This window comes from Thermobia domestica, chromosome 17 (genome assembly GCF_964235325.1).
Source record: "Thermobia domestica chromosome 17, izTheDome1.hap1.1, whole genome shotgun sequence".
NCBI classification, from domain to species: domain Eukaryota; kingdom Metazoa; phylum Arthropoda; class Insecta; order Zygentoma; family Lepismatidae; genus Thermobia; species Thermobia domestica.
This window is the reverse complement of record NC_137470.1, coordinates 181969180-181985529: the sequence shown is the minus strand read 5'-3', so window position 1 is coordinate 181985529 and position 16350 is coordinate 181969180. Positions and strand designations below refer to the sequence as shown.

General features: G+C 35.1%; 1 protein-coding gene across 1 annotated transcript in view; it reads right to left on the bottom strand.

Annotated features, from left to right (window-relative positions):
- Window positions 1-16350, bottom strand: part of LOC145674263 (putative serine protease K12H4.7) — a 166821-nt gene that overhangs the window by 60033 nt on the left and 90438 nt on the right. The window contains exons 3-4 of the mRNA XM_081744098.1: window positions 14133-14314; window positions 2574-2806 (exon numbers count right to left, since the gene is read on the bottom strand). Coding sequence (XP_081600224.1) covers window positions 2574-2806; window positions 14133-14314 — 415 coding nt within the window. The remainder of the gene's footprint in view (window positions 1-2573; window positions 2807-14132; window positions 14315-16350) is intronic.

Here is a 16350-nt window from a genome sequence, read left to right as displayed (position 1 = left end):
TGAGCCCTCTTTTACCAATGAGTTTCTGCACTTTGACAACTCGATACATTACCTGTCTGTTCTTCTCAACCTTATACTGCCGTTGTTTTACCTGTTCATGAGGAAGTAGTTTCTTAACATTATGTTCTCTGTTGTTAGATATGTAAGCACTCACATTGGTCTAATGTATTTTGGAAGACTCGTGTTCTCTTACTCGCTGATAAACGTGCTTAATGTTACGTTTGTTACGTACAGAACCTTTAAGAGAAGTTAGTTCGAACTGGAGAATAATATGTGAACACGCTGAAAAAAAAAAAAAAAGAAAAAAACTTGAAGTGGTACGTTTTGTCGCGGATTAAATATCCAAAATGTTTTAGTTAGTCCAAGACAGGTTGTAATTTATATAAGTGGTACGTTTTGTCGTGGAATAAATATCAGAAATGCTTTAATTAATCCATGACAGGTTGTTTTTATGACAGGTCGTCAAAAGTGGTACGTTTTGTCGCGAAAATTCAAGTGGTACGTTTTGTCGCTGGTTCGTTTTATCGGGACACCTTACTCTTTTAGTGTACCATTAAGTCACAAGAAAGCGCGTTTTGTGTTTTTGGGCAGAATAGGGTCAAAGTATTAAGAAATGACGTCATACTCTATCTAGGAGGTGTTTTTTTTTTCACAAATTCAACTGAGAATTCGTTGTTGTGAAGTAAAATAAAGTAGGATGAGTGGATAGTCCAGTCAATGCTCTCAAGCTCGTTTCTTTCCTCTAGTTGTCACCTACCCTCTCTTATTACCCACAGCAGCACTGACGAAGAATGACGCTATCAGCAGAAGAACAGAAAAGTCAAAATGCACACTTGACAAAAGGGCCGTAAGTACTCATTGCTCTTGCTGCTTGCTATATCAATGATAATCATGTTTATTCTTGTTTTAACTGTCAACTCATGAAAGAGACTGTTGTGCCTTACTTTGACTTACATTCCCTAGTCAGCGAACACTCATTAGCTGCAAACAATGGTAGAATAATGGTAGAATAATCTTATATGTAGAGTGGTAAAGTAAGAATCTTTTCAATGGCATTAGGAGGACTAATTTCAATGTATGATATCGTATATTAATCCAGTATAGCCATATTTGGACACACAGTGTGTCATAAAATCAAAATTTAAAATCGGATAAGTCATAAAACCTTGACTTAACGCAATACCCACAAAAACTGAGAAGAGTGCAACATCAGAAAAGTCATCAGTTCTGTCATAACTACATGTATACAAGCAAAACATTTGCTTTGCATGTTTGCAACTGCCACGTACGTGATGGTTCGGATTAACTTTCAGTCTCGTATTTTACTTTTCCTCTTTCCTTTTTCCAGCTATTCCACGGCGAACACGGTCCATACCCATGCCTGCATCTTTGCCATATTGGGGCTGGGAACGCAATAGACTCGGATGCAGACACCATAGAAGATATTTGCTGTACTATGTGTAATTAAATCATGCATTAGATTTGCAACAAATGATAAAACTAAGGTGTAGATAATGAATGTGCAATATCACTCAATAAACACACATATTACATGCACATTAACCAAGAAAATAAATGAATTAACAACCCTTTGCTTAATATATCAACGAAGTAGGTGGCTTGACATATGAACTAAACAACTCACGTTAGTCTTCGGCTAGCCAATGATGGTGTTTTATCAGTGTTTTGAGGTCGAGTCCCAGGCGTTTAAGTTTGTCCCGTATAGGGATATGTTATACGTTAAAAAAAAGTGCTCAGAGATGCGCGCAATTTATGATTGCAGACAGCACGGGCGCTGCTTTCGAGATGGTGCGGAATGCACTGAAGCATTTTTTAGTTGAATATTGCATATGAATCCTTAGGCTGGAGTTTCCCGCTTATGACGTATAGCGTTGGGCTCAAGCTCTTTGGCTGAAGAGACGCGGATGCTTCAAACTGTCCAACCCGCAATGATCTGTAACAACATGTAAATCTAACTCCAAATGTACCGTTTTCTGAACTCAAGAGAGCAATTACAAAGGGAGTCGCTGTTTCCACATTGTATGTCCATATATAGCCATGAAATCGGACCGAGGCTCACCAACACAAACGAAAAACATACCAAAGCGATGAGGGAAGAGTTTCTAGAATGTTAAGAAATATACGAGGCTTGGCTAATAAAGTTTAAAATCTATCAAAGTTTTTTTCTGATTCTCCTCAAATACAAGAAAAAATTAGCTTCAGGTCGGTGATATGCTGGTTTGTAAAATAAATAAATAAATAAATAAAAATCCATATGTGTTTTAGATATATGATAATGACGTAGCCAATTAAAACCAAAAACGTAGATTTGATTTATATGAGTACTTATTAAAATCTCAATTTTTCATTTTTGACTTAATCAACTTTACACAGGCACTCTTAGATAGCTAAATATATAAATATAGATATAGATAAATGAACTACATGATTTATATCTTTGTAAAAGTAGGAACTTAAGACAGGGGAATGTAATTTTTACTACGAGCATTACTAAACATCTCTCGTATGATAATCTAGAATGAACACTTGCCACATGAATTACACATACTTACCTTTGAAGTCTGCTTTAGCCAAAACTGGCCCACTTGATGACACTGCTCCGTGAATTAAGTGTGGGTACTTTAACCTTGCCCATGCAGATAAGGAGGCTGAATATGAACATCCGAAAAGTATCCATTTTTGATCTGTGAGATTATGTTCCTTCGTCATTCCCTCTATAAATGTTGCTACATCACCTAATGCTTGCTCGCTGCTAAGGTATACTAAATTGTCCACGGTTTTATCTCTGTTCAAGAGGAAATGAGTTAAGAATATTAAACTGACGTCTTGTTTGTAGAAATAACATACACATTTCAACATCACACAGCTATCTCTATTCAATTTGCTTAAGTTTACATTCAATTATTAAATGTAGGAAATGAACCGTCTTTCATTCGTTTTAGTAAAGCTATAGTTCAACGTATCTAATTCGCATTACTGTAACTTACTTTTGTTGTAAATTGACGCTTAACAAATTTTGTCCAGGTATATTTGTTCTAAAGAGCAACGATATATTTTCATTCCAATAAATCGTGTTGAAATTATACATTCATTGCATAATGTATTATGTTTATGACGTAACAATTTTTCATGGACGTTGTAAACAAATAAAAAAAATACTAATGTTGTGTACTCTTCTGTTGGGCTCTCGCACCTGCGTGTTCTTACGTTACATTATTTTAACATTTAAACCAGAATTTTAGGAATGATAAAAAAATGGATCAAAAGATTTCGATCTTGGCCAGCAATTTTAGGAATGATCAAAAAAATGCATCTAAAGATTGCAATCTTGGCCAATAATTAGTTTTTGAATCAGGAGCTCCTAAGTCGACTTTTCGTTATTTATTTATTTATTTTTACGGAATAAGCACATCATACTGAGTTAAGTGATAGTTTGTGTTTGGCTACACTATATGTAGTTTTCCAGATATAAGGCCTACAAGCAAATTTTTGCCTCAAATATATTCGATCTTTTGATGCAAAAAGAGTCACTGCACTCATTATTTTGCTAAATTGAAATAAGGTCCAACCGGTTGTACATTTAGTGTGAGTATATTGGTAACAGAACAGAACAGTCATTCAAAATAATGGGTTTTCTAATGGCGCAATTTAATGGTAGAGTATTGTGGATTGTAATGGTTTGTTCCTTATAAGATAGGGAATGAGAAAAGTGATGATAGACATCTCAGTCCCGCGACTGGGAGGGGGAGGGGGTGTGGGAAATGACGAGTCATCGCTCGCTTAACCCCTTATAACTTCGCTCCTAATTATTCGATTTTAATTTTCTTTTTTTTTTTTTTAAAAAAAAGAAAGGTCTAAGTACGTTCTACACATTATGTTAGTAGCACCTTTTACGTAAATGTAGCCGTTTTGGTTAAATTTAAAAAAAAAATCCTAAGAAAAGATATTTCATTTGACAAAATTATCAATTTTGTATTATTTATTTATTTATGTCAAATAGCTATATTTATTAAAAAAAAAACATGACATACGAATAAAATTTTATTTTCAAAATCGTTGTTGCGTAAAGCAAGGAAAAAGAACATTAAACAAAATCTAATATTTCATTCAAGAGAAGCAATTAATATTTTTTAAACTATCATTACACTTATTCCTACAATATATTATATAATGTGATCATATTAATATTAATTTTGTAGATGTTCATAAATATTTTCGAAATATGATTTAATTATCACAGAATAAGTACTCCGATCATGAGTTTTCTTATTATACTCATTTACTGAAAAGTAAAGGATACTCTTCTTCTGATGTGAATTCACACGTTAGCCATCGGGGCACTTCCAGAATCCGAAGTTGTCCTTACTTCAATTTTTATAACATTAATTCTTCTTTATTTTAATATACACAACACTACACCATGACACCGCATTCAGAACGCAGTAAGAAAAAACAAGAAATAGGTAAAAGTAGGACAAAGAAAACACACAAACACTTCCTGATTTTCGTCACAGGGATTCATTCACGTCACAGGGATTTTGCGCTGTTCAACTGATCGGCAGCAGGTCAAAAGACGAACGGACTGGTTCATGAAAGAATAGAATAAGAAGTCACATAACAAAGGGTTTCCCTTAATCGAGTTATGACATTGCTCAGTTCCTTTTTGTTTCACGAGACTTTATTTTCTATCCTTCGCATTATCCAATTAACAGATTCCATAGCAGCATCGTCCGCTTCAAGGTACTTATCTCATAACCATGATTCAAGTTCATTGTTGAGCGCTCTTTAGGTCAGCAAGCAATATCACACATTATTGGCTTATATTGCCCTTTCCCATTAACAGTCCAACTCCAGTCGGCCACTGTAAGTAGTTCAGGATTCGCAATATGTGCTTTACGCCATAAGGGCTTTAAAATCTTACTTTTTATGGTCGGACGCAGAGAATCTTGTGTTGGAGGCATGCATAATTCATTGACTTGCTTTTTAGTGAAAAACAAACCCCACAATTCTTTCAGGGGCTTTATCTTCGGAATTCTTAAGTATACATAGAGTATAAATGCTTCCAGAACTCGGAACGTTTCCTGATTGAAAGTATCTGTTCCCAGTGTAGAAAAAGGGTCAAGTACTGTCTCATTAGCGTCCATAAATGTATTAAAGAAACTTTTTTTTTTCGTTTTACCATAAAATGAATCGGTGGTATCAGTCCCTGAGAGAGAATGCAATCCAATCAAAGCATCAGTTCGTTTGTGATCTAATGCTTGATGTACCATACGAACATAAATCTCACGTGTTTTAGCTCCTGAGACAACAAACCAGGTATCCTGTGGAAGTTGAGTGTAGAAATTCGTCCCCAGCGCTAAAATATCAGTATCAGGAGAAAATACGTTTAAAGTTCTGCTCGATTTAAACTTGCGAAGAGTGCATGTAATATGATGAGCAGAACCATTCTTGTGAAGTCGTGATATACAATGATGGAAGCTTTTAAAGATAGGCCTATATGAATTCCTATATGAAGTTGTATGTGTCGTGTTTGATACTATGCTGATTTTCCACTTGGACAAAGCTACTCTGACACTATGCTTCGTCCCTTATTTTCCTACTTCAATGATTATACTTTTGTTTCTGGTCCCATATTTTGGTTTTAACTAGTTCAAATCATGTACTGTATGTACTCTTCTACATCTAAAATTCATGTAGGAATTCATGAAACCTATCCTCAAACGTTTGCATCACTGTACATCAAGACGTCACAGATATAATTCTACTCATAATTAGATTTGCTGGATGTTATAATTTGTGTTCCGTTCCATTTAACAAAACTTCATTTGTGCTCGGTTGGCAACACTGCATTACATATGATATTATTGAGCATGTCTGTGGGTACAATGTTTGCTTACTATACCGTTGTTGCAAATGTCATTCAAATTACCTTAATCATTTTGAAGTTCTTTCTATGTCAGTGTATCTTTTGCATTGTTATCTTCACATGTTTCTAGATCCTTCTTTCCTCTGTATCTTCCACGTTTCTGGGTATCGGCCCGCAAAACTTCGGATTTCTCACTTTTCTTCACTCCTCTATCTATAGCGCATTGTTTGATTGGCAGTGCTACTATCAATATAAGATGTCTCCTTGTGAGTCAATTAATTTTCCTTTGTTCTGCATGTAGTATTTTTTTTTTAATCACATTCATTTTTACTGAAATAGATGTGAATAACACTGTTAATAACAGAAATGTATCTAGTCATTTTTTTGAGAAGAACACGTAGAATAACATGTGAAATTTATAATAAAACTTAAAGAAATATTTATTTTTCGTACAGAATCTGTTACAATTACTAAAGAAAAGTTATCTTGAAGAAATCTCTCCCTGGACATAATTCATAATCTCAAAAGATTGGGCACAACGGGAAGACACCACTAAAAATCTTGCTATTTTTTTTTAATATTTTGAATTCTTTTATTTAAGTGCTAATAGAATAAAACTACTTACTTTCGACAATATACATTTTCAAGCAAATAACGCAACGCAAGATTGAATGGAAATCAACCTTTACACGGCTGTGATCGTCACAACAATGTTTGACCAATCGACTGCCAATGGTTTCATCTCGATGTCACACCAAGCTAGAGAAAGTAGAAGCTAATTGGCTCTTGTTGAGGAAGGAAATCTAATGCAACCCTTCGTTACATCAACGAATTTTAAAGTTTGAAAAAAATAATAAAAAAGACGATAATAGTATACAACCTTAATGCAATATTGCACCCCCTCTAAATTTTTGAACACCTCCCAAAGTTCTAAGTTCTCGATAAATCACTGATCTGGATAAGATCATATCCCAGTCCTAATCCAAGATCCCGACTCATTGGTTCAATTCCTGGCCGCTAAATGCCACAGAACCTTCATTTTTGAAGGGTGTTCACTTTTTTTTTTTTTGGAACTAAATGTCAAGCTACTACTTTATTTACTCGCATGTTATAGTATTTAATACATTTATAGTTCATTATTGTAGTTAATAATGATAAATGCTTAGGTAACTGTTCTTTTATATCGTGTATTATGTACACGTGTGCGTTAAAGTGTGTGCGCGCGTTCACACATGCGGAGTTTTTTGCCCCAGCCTTGGAAAAAAAATATGCAGAGTTCCCTGATTTAGCGTGTTAGTAGTTTAGTAGTCATATATTGATAAACGAAAACCGTAATAAGTATGCCAAAATCGTAGTTATAATACGTCAAATGCTATTTGACTGACAAAGGAGAGGATAGTAAGGGAGAAATATTTAGAGAGAAATGTTGCATTGAAAGAGTTTCCTACCTCGTCACGAAAATGCTATCTGGTTTCGTGGTTGACTCTATTCACCACATCCAGTGTGTTCTCAAGTCCAGAAAGTGTAGAGTCGTATCCCCTTGGGCTTCCTCTGGCCTGTCGTTTTTTTTTTTTTTTTTTTTTTTTTTTTTTTTTTTTTTTTTTTTTTTTTTAGGTGTAAATTTAATTCTCCATAAACTTCGATCAACGTTTAGTTATTGTTTCACATCAGTCAATTCTTATACAATCAACAAAGCGTCTATGTTATTGCATATATGTGCATAATTTCGTTATTTGTTAAGTATAAATAAATTTTCTAAGTCAACATTCAATTACATTATTTATTGCAAACTTATGACATCGTAAATTAAACCTTGTAGAACATTACTATCGCGTGGAAAGTTTATTGGCTTTTGTACTGTATATAGTTCTAATGTTTGGAGAGATCTCCTCGTTAATGGCGAAACAAATCCTCGAGGAAGGGGATACGAGCAAAGTGGGTCCAAATTTGATATTCTTAAAATTGGAATTTACGGTAAAATACCCAGTAGGGAAAGTAAAGCAAACTAGTACTAGTTGATAAGGTTGGAATTTCTTCTTCAGCTACATTCGTGGTGTGTTGGAAATGTAATGAGACTGATTTTCTTGTATGGATGTATTTTATTGCTTTTTATAAATCAAGGTTCAAATTAATCTCCTTGGACTGGGCAGCTATACAGAGATGGAAGTGTTGTTTGTATTCCTCATCTGCTGGAACACATTTAAGCTCGTCGGTTACACTTTTGTGGATGCCCTTCAAAGTACCAAAATGGAGCCTTTTCAAATGATTTTCGTGGAAGGAGAGTAAAAATCTGACACAAACTGAGATCCGTGAACAGAGAGGCTGATGAACCTCAGTATTGCTTTTCTTTTCCAAAAGTCATTGATGGAAACTGCCATCTGACATGGTCCTTTGCAAACATCTTGGCGCAAAATTTCTCCTGTTTAAATCCTGTACTAACCTTTGATGGACTGTAAAGCCAATAAAATGTAACTCGCTACTCTTCATTCTTGCCCTGAACCGATGATCTGATCTCATGAGAGACTTACTCTTTCCACATTCTGATATATGTCTGAGATTGAAAATCTTCCTGCACGAGGTTCGTCTTCCACTTCTTCATTATGTATAAATTTATCGTGCCATCTAAACATTTGTGCTCTACATAGAGAATGTTCTCCATAAGCCATTTTATTTAATTGTTGATAAGTCACAGTAGTGGATTCGCTAAGATTTACTCAAAATGTGATGGAACAACGTTCATCAAACTCGATTTGCAACTCACAAACACAACTTTACTTCACATTTTCAACAATCGTGTAGCAATTGGAGCAAGTTGAAACTTTTCCTAAGTCATGATCAATGGTTAACTGCCGTGTAAAGGTGGGGACAGCAGCATTGTCGTTTTCTGGACAGTGTTGCCAGTCTAATATTTTTAAAACACACTTCGTGTTTCCTTTCAATTAGAGTAGCGTCTCAGACCTTTCAGCTTTGTATACATACGTTTATTCCTTTCCATCTCTCTGTATTTTTGAAAAGGACAAATTAATGACTCTTCACTGGCTTTTTATTTATTTCCTTCATCAAGTTCTTCTGCCGTAATTGCACTTTCATTCCCAGTTGTCTCTACAATTTAGAGATTACTTTGGACTTCCTATGTGCAATATGAAATCTTCTAGCAATTTTTCGAGTCATTGTTGAAGAAAGCTGCAGAAACCGGTCCCTATATTAGGGAGGGGTCGTAATAATATGCCTGAAAAGCTGAGTTTTGAATTTTGTTATAACAAGAAGAACATAAAATAAAATGTTTTTTACACTTATAGTTACCAGAGAAAAATAGTAGCTGGTACGTAACTAACAACCTCTATTAGCAGAGTGGATCATTTCTAAGAAAGAATAATCATATATGATAATGATTATCACGTAGTTCATCCTTAATGACAACGCGTCTTACTGACGATCTGATATTTTAGCGGTTACTATATATTTTCTCCTTTTGTTTCAACTGTAAATGCTATCATGGAATCTGACGTTTAAATTAACAATTACTCAAAATTCTATATTTTGTCTGTACTATGTCTTAAGAACATAAAAATAACTCATATATTAACTGCGTGCTATAGTAGATAGAAACGTGAAATTTAGATAGAACTCTCTGTTTATTTGGGGGCAAAAGAAAAATAATTTTATTTTTTTAACGTATTCTAAGAGTATAAATGTTTACTCCTTTTTTGCCAATAATAACATGTTACAAAGATCTAAGGTTACGTAAATGAAACACGGTACATATTTAGTTTTCATTAAAAACTAGAACCATAGACTTAGTGTTTTTAAAAATTCAAAATAATATTAGAATTTCCGTGTATTTATACATAAAGTGTCCAATGTGAGATTTCATTAGGCTAAATGTCTGAAGATGGGTGTATAAAGTCTTAATTAAAAATTAACGAATTCGTGTTTCACTATTTCCAAAAAATCACTCTTATAGAGAGAAAAGGGCAAATTATTATCGTATTTAAATGCCTAGTTCTTTATAGGCCACATAAAACGTCCAACTTGCAGATTCGTTTATATTGGAGGCTACATATTTGGTGTATAAGCTCTTTAATAAACATGAGCGAAGACGTTTTACAATGTTTTCGAAAATATTTCTCTTAACGGAAAAGAGGGAGGCATATCTATAATATTCAAGTTTCCAGTTTTATATTCACTAGTCCTTATTGTTTCTTGCAACTTGTAATAAAAAAGGTACTTCAATTAGTATAACGTTATAAATTTTAATTGATTTTAATTGCCTGCATCAAATTCTTAATATATAGAGGTTAGTGGTTAGTAAATTAGAAGAAATTTACAAAAAAAAAAAAGACTTCAGGGTGCTCCTTGTAATTAGATATTAAAGTAGGAGAAACGGAACATGATATTCCAATACATGAAAATAATTATTTTTGTGTTAAGAGAACTTTAAGTAATGTGGAATGTAGGGTCCCAGAAATTACAGAAAGTTATTCCAAAACATTACTAATAGTTTTACTCAAATACTGTCGACATACTCGTTTATTGGAGAAAGCGCGTTCCGTCTTTCTCAACGCTGGCTATTAATTTTAATGAAATATATTCTGCTATGTCATTTATTAATATATATTGTGTAATAAATAAGAAACTACACGGTGTTACACTCACAAAATGTTATGGTCGACGAAATAGCTAATAGCTGGAAGATGAGTCGTGAGTATGAATCCAATCACCTCTATTCTTGGCGTTTTCTTACTGCCGAGTTCATTACCTCTTACTTATGTGCCTTCAAAAGGAAATGAACCTTTGACAACGTGTTAACTATTCGAGCAGAAGGGACTCAAATATTATAAGAAATACACACTAGATCTGATCAGTGTTTATTCCAGGCATCTTCCGTTTAGGCTTTGTCTTCCCTTCCTCAGAGTGCAGGGAGTTAAGGCAACTTAAATTCCTATTACATGGTCCTCTTTTGCACGACATATTCTTAAGCAAATACTGCATTAGTGTAATCCACTCACATTTTGCTTTTATTCCCTCTCGGACAAAAGTTTATGGAAGAAAGATTGAATTTGATGATATTTTCCAACTGAAGTATAAGGGTCTTCGAAAAATTTGACGATTTAGCAATCGTTAAGTAGTGTCATATATGTTTTCTAGAAAATAATAGAAGACACAAGTTATTCCTATTAGAACAAAAGGGAAGTAAAGATAATGTAAATTCAATCGCTTAGAATGCATCGAGTGTTCCTGTACGCAAGTAAATTATACTTTCTTCTTAATTCGTCTTAGTCTATTTGAATGACATAACAAGATAATTAAGAGGAGTTGAGTTTAACGTCCCTTTCAGCAGCGAGGCTATATGAGCAGAGACCTACTGATTAACGTGGAATCCGAGCCACATGAGCTCCCGCCGGGAATCCAACCCGGTTCTCCCATGCCAAAGGCGCGTGCGCCAACAGCTTAGTCGGGAAGGAGCTCAGAGGGATATAATTAAAATAATTAAAGATAATTACAGAGAGATTTGTAAGTAATACTTGTCTTCTATACCCAAGCTTCTGTGGACACACAGCTCTACAAAAGAAAAATCCATTCACGGTTGCAGATAATCCTGAATGAGGAACTTTCTTTTCCGTAGGTGAAGCAAAATGAAAATGCATTTAAAACGAACTTAAAAAGGTCGTTACTGAATTTTATATTTCTGTGTACCTGTCTGTCTGTCTGTTATTTGCAGGTTTTTTTTGTTTTTTTTTTTTTAATTCTAAGCTGTCTATTCGATAGAGCATCAAAAAACTACCTAAGAAAGTGATGGAACTTTTCGAGTCACTCTTATTGTTCCCGAGATATTGGCCAAAAGAGTTCCAATTTCGGGAGATCTAAGGAGCCATATCTCGGGAACCATAAGTCATACAGAGATGATATAGGTAAGAGGATGGTAAACATTTTGGTACCAAATAATGACCGATGGCCACTGGTCAACTGGCCACCGTTTTCCAGATATTTCCCCAAAACGTTCAAATTTCAGAAGACTTAATGAGCCGTATCTCGAGAATCGTAAGTCACAGAGATGGTATTGGTGTTCATGATTCAATTTTGAGCCCTCCGTTCAATAGAGCATTAATAAAAGCTATCTGAACGTCTTTTGGTTGCACCAAGATTAGATTTTCTCAAATTGAATTTTGCCCTTGTGCCGTGCGCAGACCAATCAACTTTCTTTTCAAGATGGTAACAACTATTTCATTCCTCTTCAGGAATTGTTTGGTTATCACCCATCCCCAGCCCTTAACCTTAAGATCTGGTACAACTTTTGCGCCCGTTAAGTTTCCCACCAGTCACCTAAATTTGTTTCGAAAGCAAACCTTTCAGAGCTCTTTATAAACTGCTGTTTTCGGATCTATCGGCACCTTGTGCCCAAGGGATCACTCTTCGATGTCGTGCACAGGGTGGGAGTACGCAATCGCCTAAGCATGATTACCGAATTGGACATTTTCCCCGCTCTTCGATCCTCAAGGTCGTACTATCTAGAAGAAGTCGGCAATATCTTAGGACCCAGAGCTCCGACCTTGACTCTTGGTAAATCCTTGCCGTCACTCTATAACAACATAACACCTGATCCTTAGAGCATTATTGAGCCAATATGAATAAACCAAAATAATTAACTCACTATCGCACAATATGTCGTTTATTAGAAAGTTCAGATCTTTAACGTGGGACAACTTAAAACATTATAACTTACGTTTCTATAATAAACAAGGAATCCGTCGTCAAGACTACCAAAAACATTCCATTAACTTCATTAAAAGGTATCTATGACAACATTCAAAAACAAAAAAAATAATAATTTAATGTCTTCTTCTTCTTCTTCTATCAAGATAGCTGGCTAGTGCATATAAAAATCAAGTATCGCCCGAATAAAATTACAAGCTTATTACAAGATTACAAGAAAATGATACAACATATCATTGTAACTCTGCTGGTTTTCCTAGCCAAGGCATCCTATTTTATCCTCTTGGCTAACTTGACACTCTGTTGATTATCAGTTACTGATTCAATAATTATAACGTCATGAGTTATGAACTCAGTAATTAGTGTGGCATTAGTTTTTCATTCAATAATTATTGAGTCAATAAGTAATGACGCAATAATTATTAAATAAATAACTGGTATTAGTATTGAAAAAATAATTCCTTATAAGTTTGTTCTGGCTGCATTCAATCTAAGTTCAAAATTCAAATTATGAATGTGAATGTGAGATTAAAATCCAGGCCCGATATGTGGGTCCCGGATCCGAGATTCAGAGCCAAAATCCGTATCTCAAATCCAGATTCGGATTAATTTAGTATCAGGATCCCAGATCCGAGATCCAGATCCGACTAGAATCGTACTGAATCTCGTCTTGTCCGGGATATCCGGATTTGAAAATTATTGGCCATCCCTAGTCTACACCTGTTATCCTCTGGAAACAACAATTTGGTCAACATTTGTTTACCACGACCACGACAGCAAATGACATTAAATACTTGAATAAACAGACATTCTGCACATCAAAAAAATGAAATTTTTGAGTTTTACGTCCCACGGTTATGCCGGTTAGGCTAAAGGAGACGGTGATATTGAGAGATGAATGAAATGGTGGAATGAAGAAAGTGGGAGGAAACGGGAGAACCCCGAGAAAACCCACGCACACGGTGCTTGTCAACCACAAAGTTCACTTGGCGGGAGCAGGGTTTGAACCCGAGACCCCTAGCACCAGAGGTGAACGCTCTACCACTGAGCCACCGCGGCCCCCTCTGCACATCAATAGTGAAAGTAAACACTTGACCGTCACACGTTCCATTCATTAGAGTGATCTGCAGTCAAGAAACACACCACTCACTGTTCGTAGCCTAATCCACAAGTTGTTGATAGTGACCAAATTGAAACATCACACACACACACACACACACACACACACATATATATATATATATATATATATATATATATATATATATATATATATATATATATATATATATATATATATAAACTTTGATTATTGGGGAAACGAAATTGCGTGCAAATTGCGTACCACACACTAGATGGATGACATTATAACCTAAATTTCTGATGGAAATTCAAGTTTCGTTAATACAGTTATGAAATTTAATGTCTTACTTTCATCATCATGATTTTACATCTTTCAACTTCAACAAAACTATAGAATATAAAACATTGTGTGACAATATGCATAATGAAAGTAGAGGAGAGGACTTACTCCATTGGAATACTACTTCCATAAAATCGATGCTCCAACAGGAAACAAAGAGCACCATACTCTTTAGCATATCTAATCCAAGATCCACCAGCCAGCCAACCTGCATCTGCATATCCTTCTCCAGAAATCATCAGGAAAACAGGGCCACCCGGTTTATAGTAAGCACTGCTTGAATAGTAAAGCTGTAGAGTAAAACAAGGAGAATATTTGGCATCACAAATAAGCCAAGGAAATATAAACTAGATTATTTTATTTCTACCAGAAAAAAAAATTATGTATGTGCATATAATGGCGAAAGTGTAAACGAGCACTAATAATTTAATATTAAACTATGTCAGTCTTTCAGTACAGTTTCTACTACTTTGACACGTATACAATTTAAAGTAGCACTACATACATTTAAATCAAATCGAGGAAACGAAATGTTTCAATATTGCTATGAACAATAGCTCACTTTCAGGATAGATAAGGACACAAGACATTGGATTATTAAAGACGATCGACGAAAGGTTTATAGAAAAAGAGTAAGTTGTGTGTACTATGTTTAATGATATAGTAAACGCTTTCCACTGCTTGTATTGGGAATTATTGGTGTCAGTTTTAAAGAAGGTTTAATTGGAATGGAAAGATCGAAGGCTCATAAGAAACTTATATATGAACCAATAAGTAAGTGTTAGAATAGGGGAGGAAATGACAGAGGATAGTGCAATTGGAAGGAGAGTTCAACAGAGATGCTGTCTCTCGCCAACATTATTTGATATATATCTAGAAGAGACATTGTTAAAGAGCCAACATAATAAAGACGGCATTTCGGTAGGATGCGGAACAATTAGGTTTATACGGTTTGGAGATTATATGGCGCTTGTTGAAGGCCCATGAAAGTAAATCAATGAGATGTTAGAAAACTTGAGGAAGAACTGAAGAATATAACGCAAACCTAAATGTTAAAAAGACAAAAGTCATGGTGATTGGAACGAAGCTACCGATGTCAAATATAGCAGCAGGAGAGGAGGAAATAGCACAGTTGACTAGTTATCGATACATTTGCATTATTATTAGTGATGATATGAAGTGCGAACGTGAAATAAAAACAAGGATAGGAATGTCGAAAGAAGCTTTAGGAAGAAAAAATATATAATTCCTTATTTTGTAGAATCTTAAATAAATAGTTGAGAAAAAGACGCATAAAATGCTTTGTGTGGAATATTATACTGTATGAGCGGAAACATGGGTATTATGCAAAAATGATGTAAAGCGATTGGAAGCTTTCGAAATGTGGGTATGGAAAAGAACTGAGAGAATTAGCTGGATCGATTGAAAAAGAATGAGAGGGTGTTAAATTGGCGGAAAAGAAATCAATAATTTTACTTATTATTGAGAAGAGGAAGATGAACTGTTTGGCGTTTTGGCTAAGAAGGAACTGCATCATGAGGGACTTGCTAGAGGGTTTGTTGGCAGGAAAGAGAGAGATGAGGCGAAGGAATCTACAATTGGTAGACAATATCAAAACAGGGAATTTGTACGTGAAGACGAAGAGGTTATCAAATTAAAATTGAAGCTATTCAGTTTCCGACAAGTGACCTGCCAATAATGACAGAATACATATGATTATTATTAGAGTGGGTGCACCATATGTGGAATACCATCCTAACACGAAATACCAGACTATTTTGTCTACTATGACCTACAGCAGAGTAGACTGTAATAAATTTGTACACAGAAACGGTCTCTGTTTGCACATGAATGGTTTGCTGCCTAACGATAACAGAACATTATCTTTTGTTGCAGAATATTTTTTGAAAGACTTGCGTTTCTCAGGCATGTATACCGGTGCAATCCCTTATTGAGCATACCGTACGAAGACGCGGTAAAACACAAGAAAATGTGCTTCGAACTTTGTCTGATGTTCACATTAACATTGTTGTTAAGTGAGTATGTGATGGTACGCAACTATGTATCACCAATCTGTTTTAGATTACCATTCAACTGACAAGAGTTTGTTTAGTGCATCTATGGTCCCTATTCGACTGTACAGTATCACTAACAATCGTGGCTGTGTCATTTGGAAAAGTAGCGTTCCATCCTCTACCTGATACTGCTGCCTCACAAGTTTTGTGTTAAGCAAAAAAGAGGTTCAGATTGTACACTCCGCATCAAAAAAATTGCGACAGCTAGACCACCCAATATACACCTTCTTATCTCATAATCGTGTCTGGTA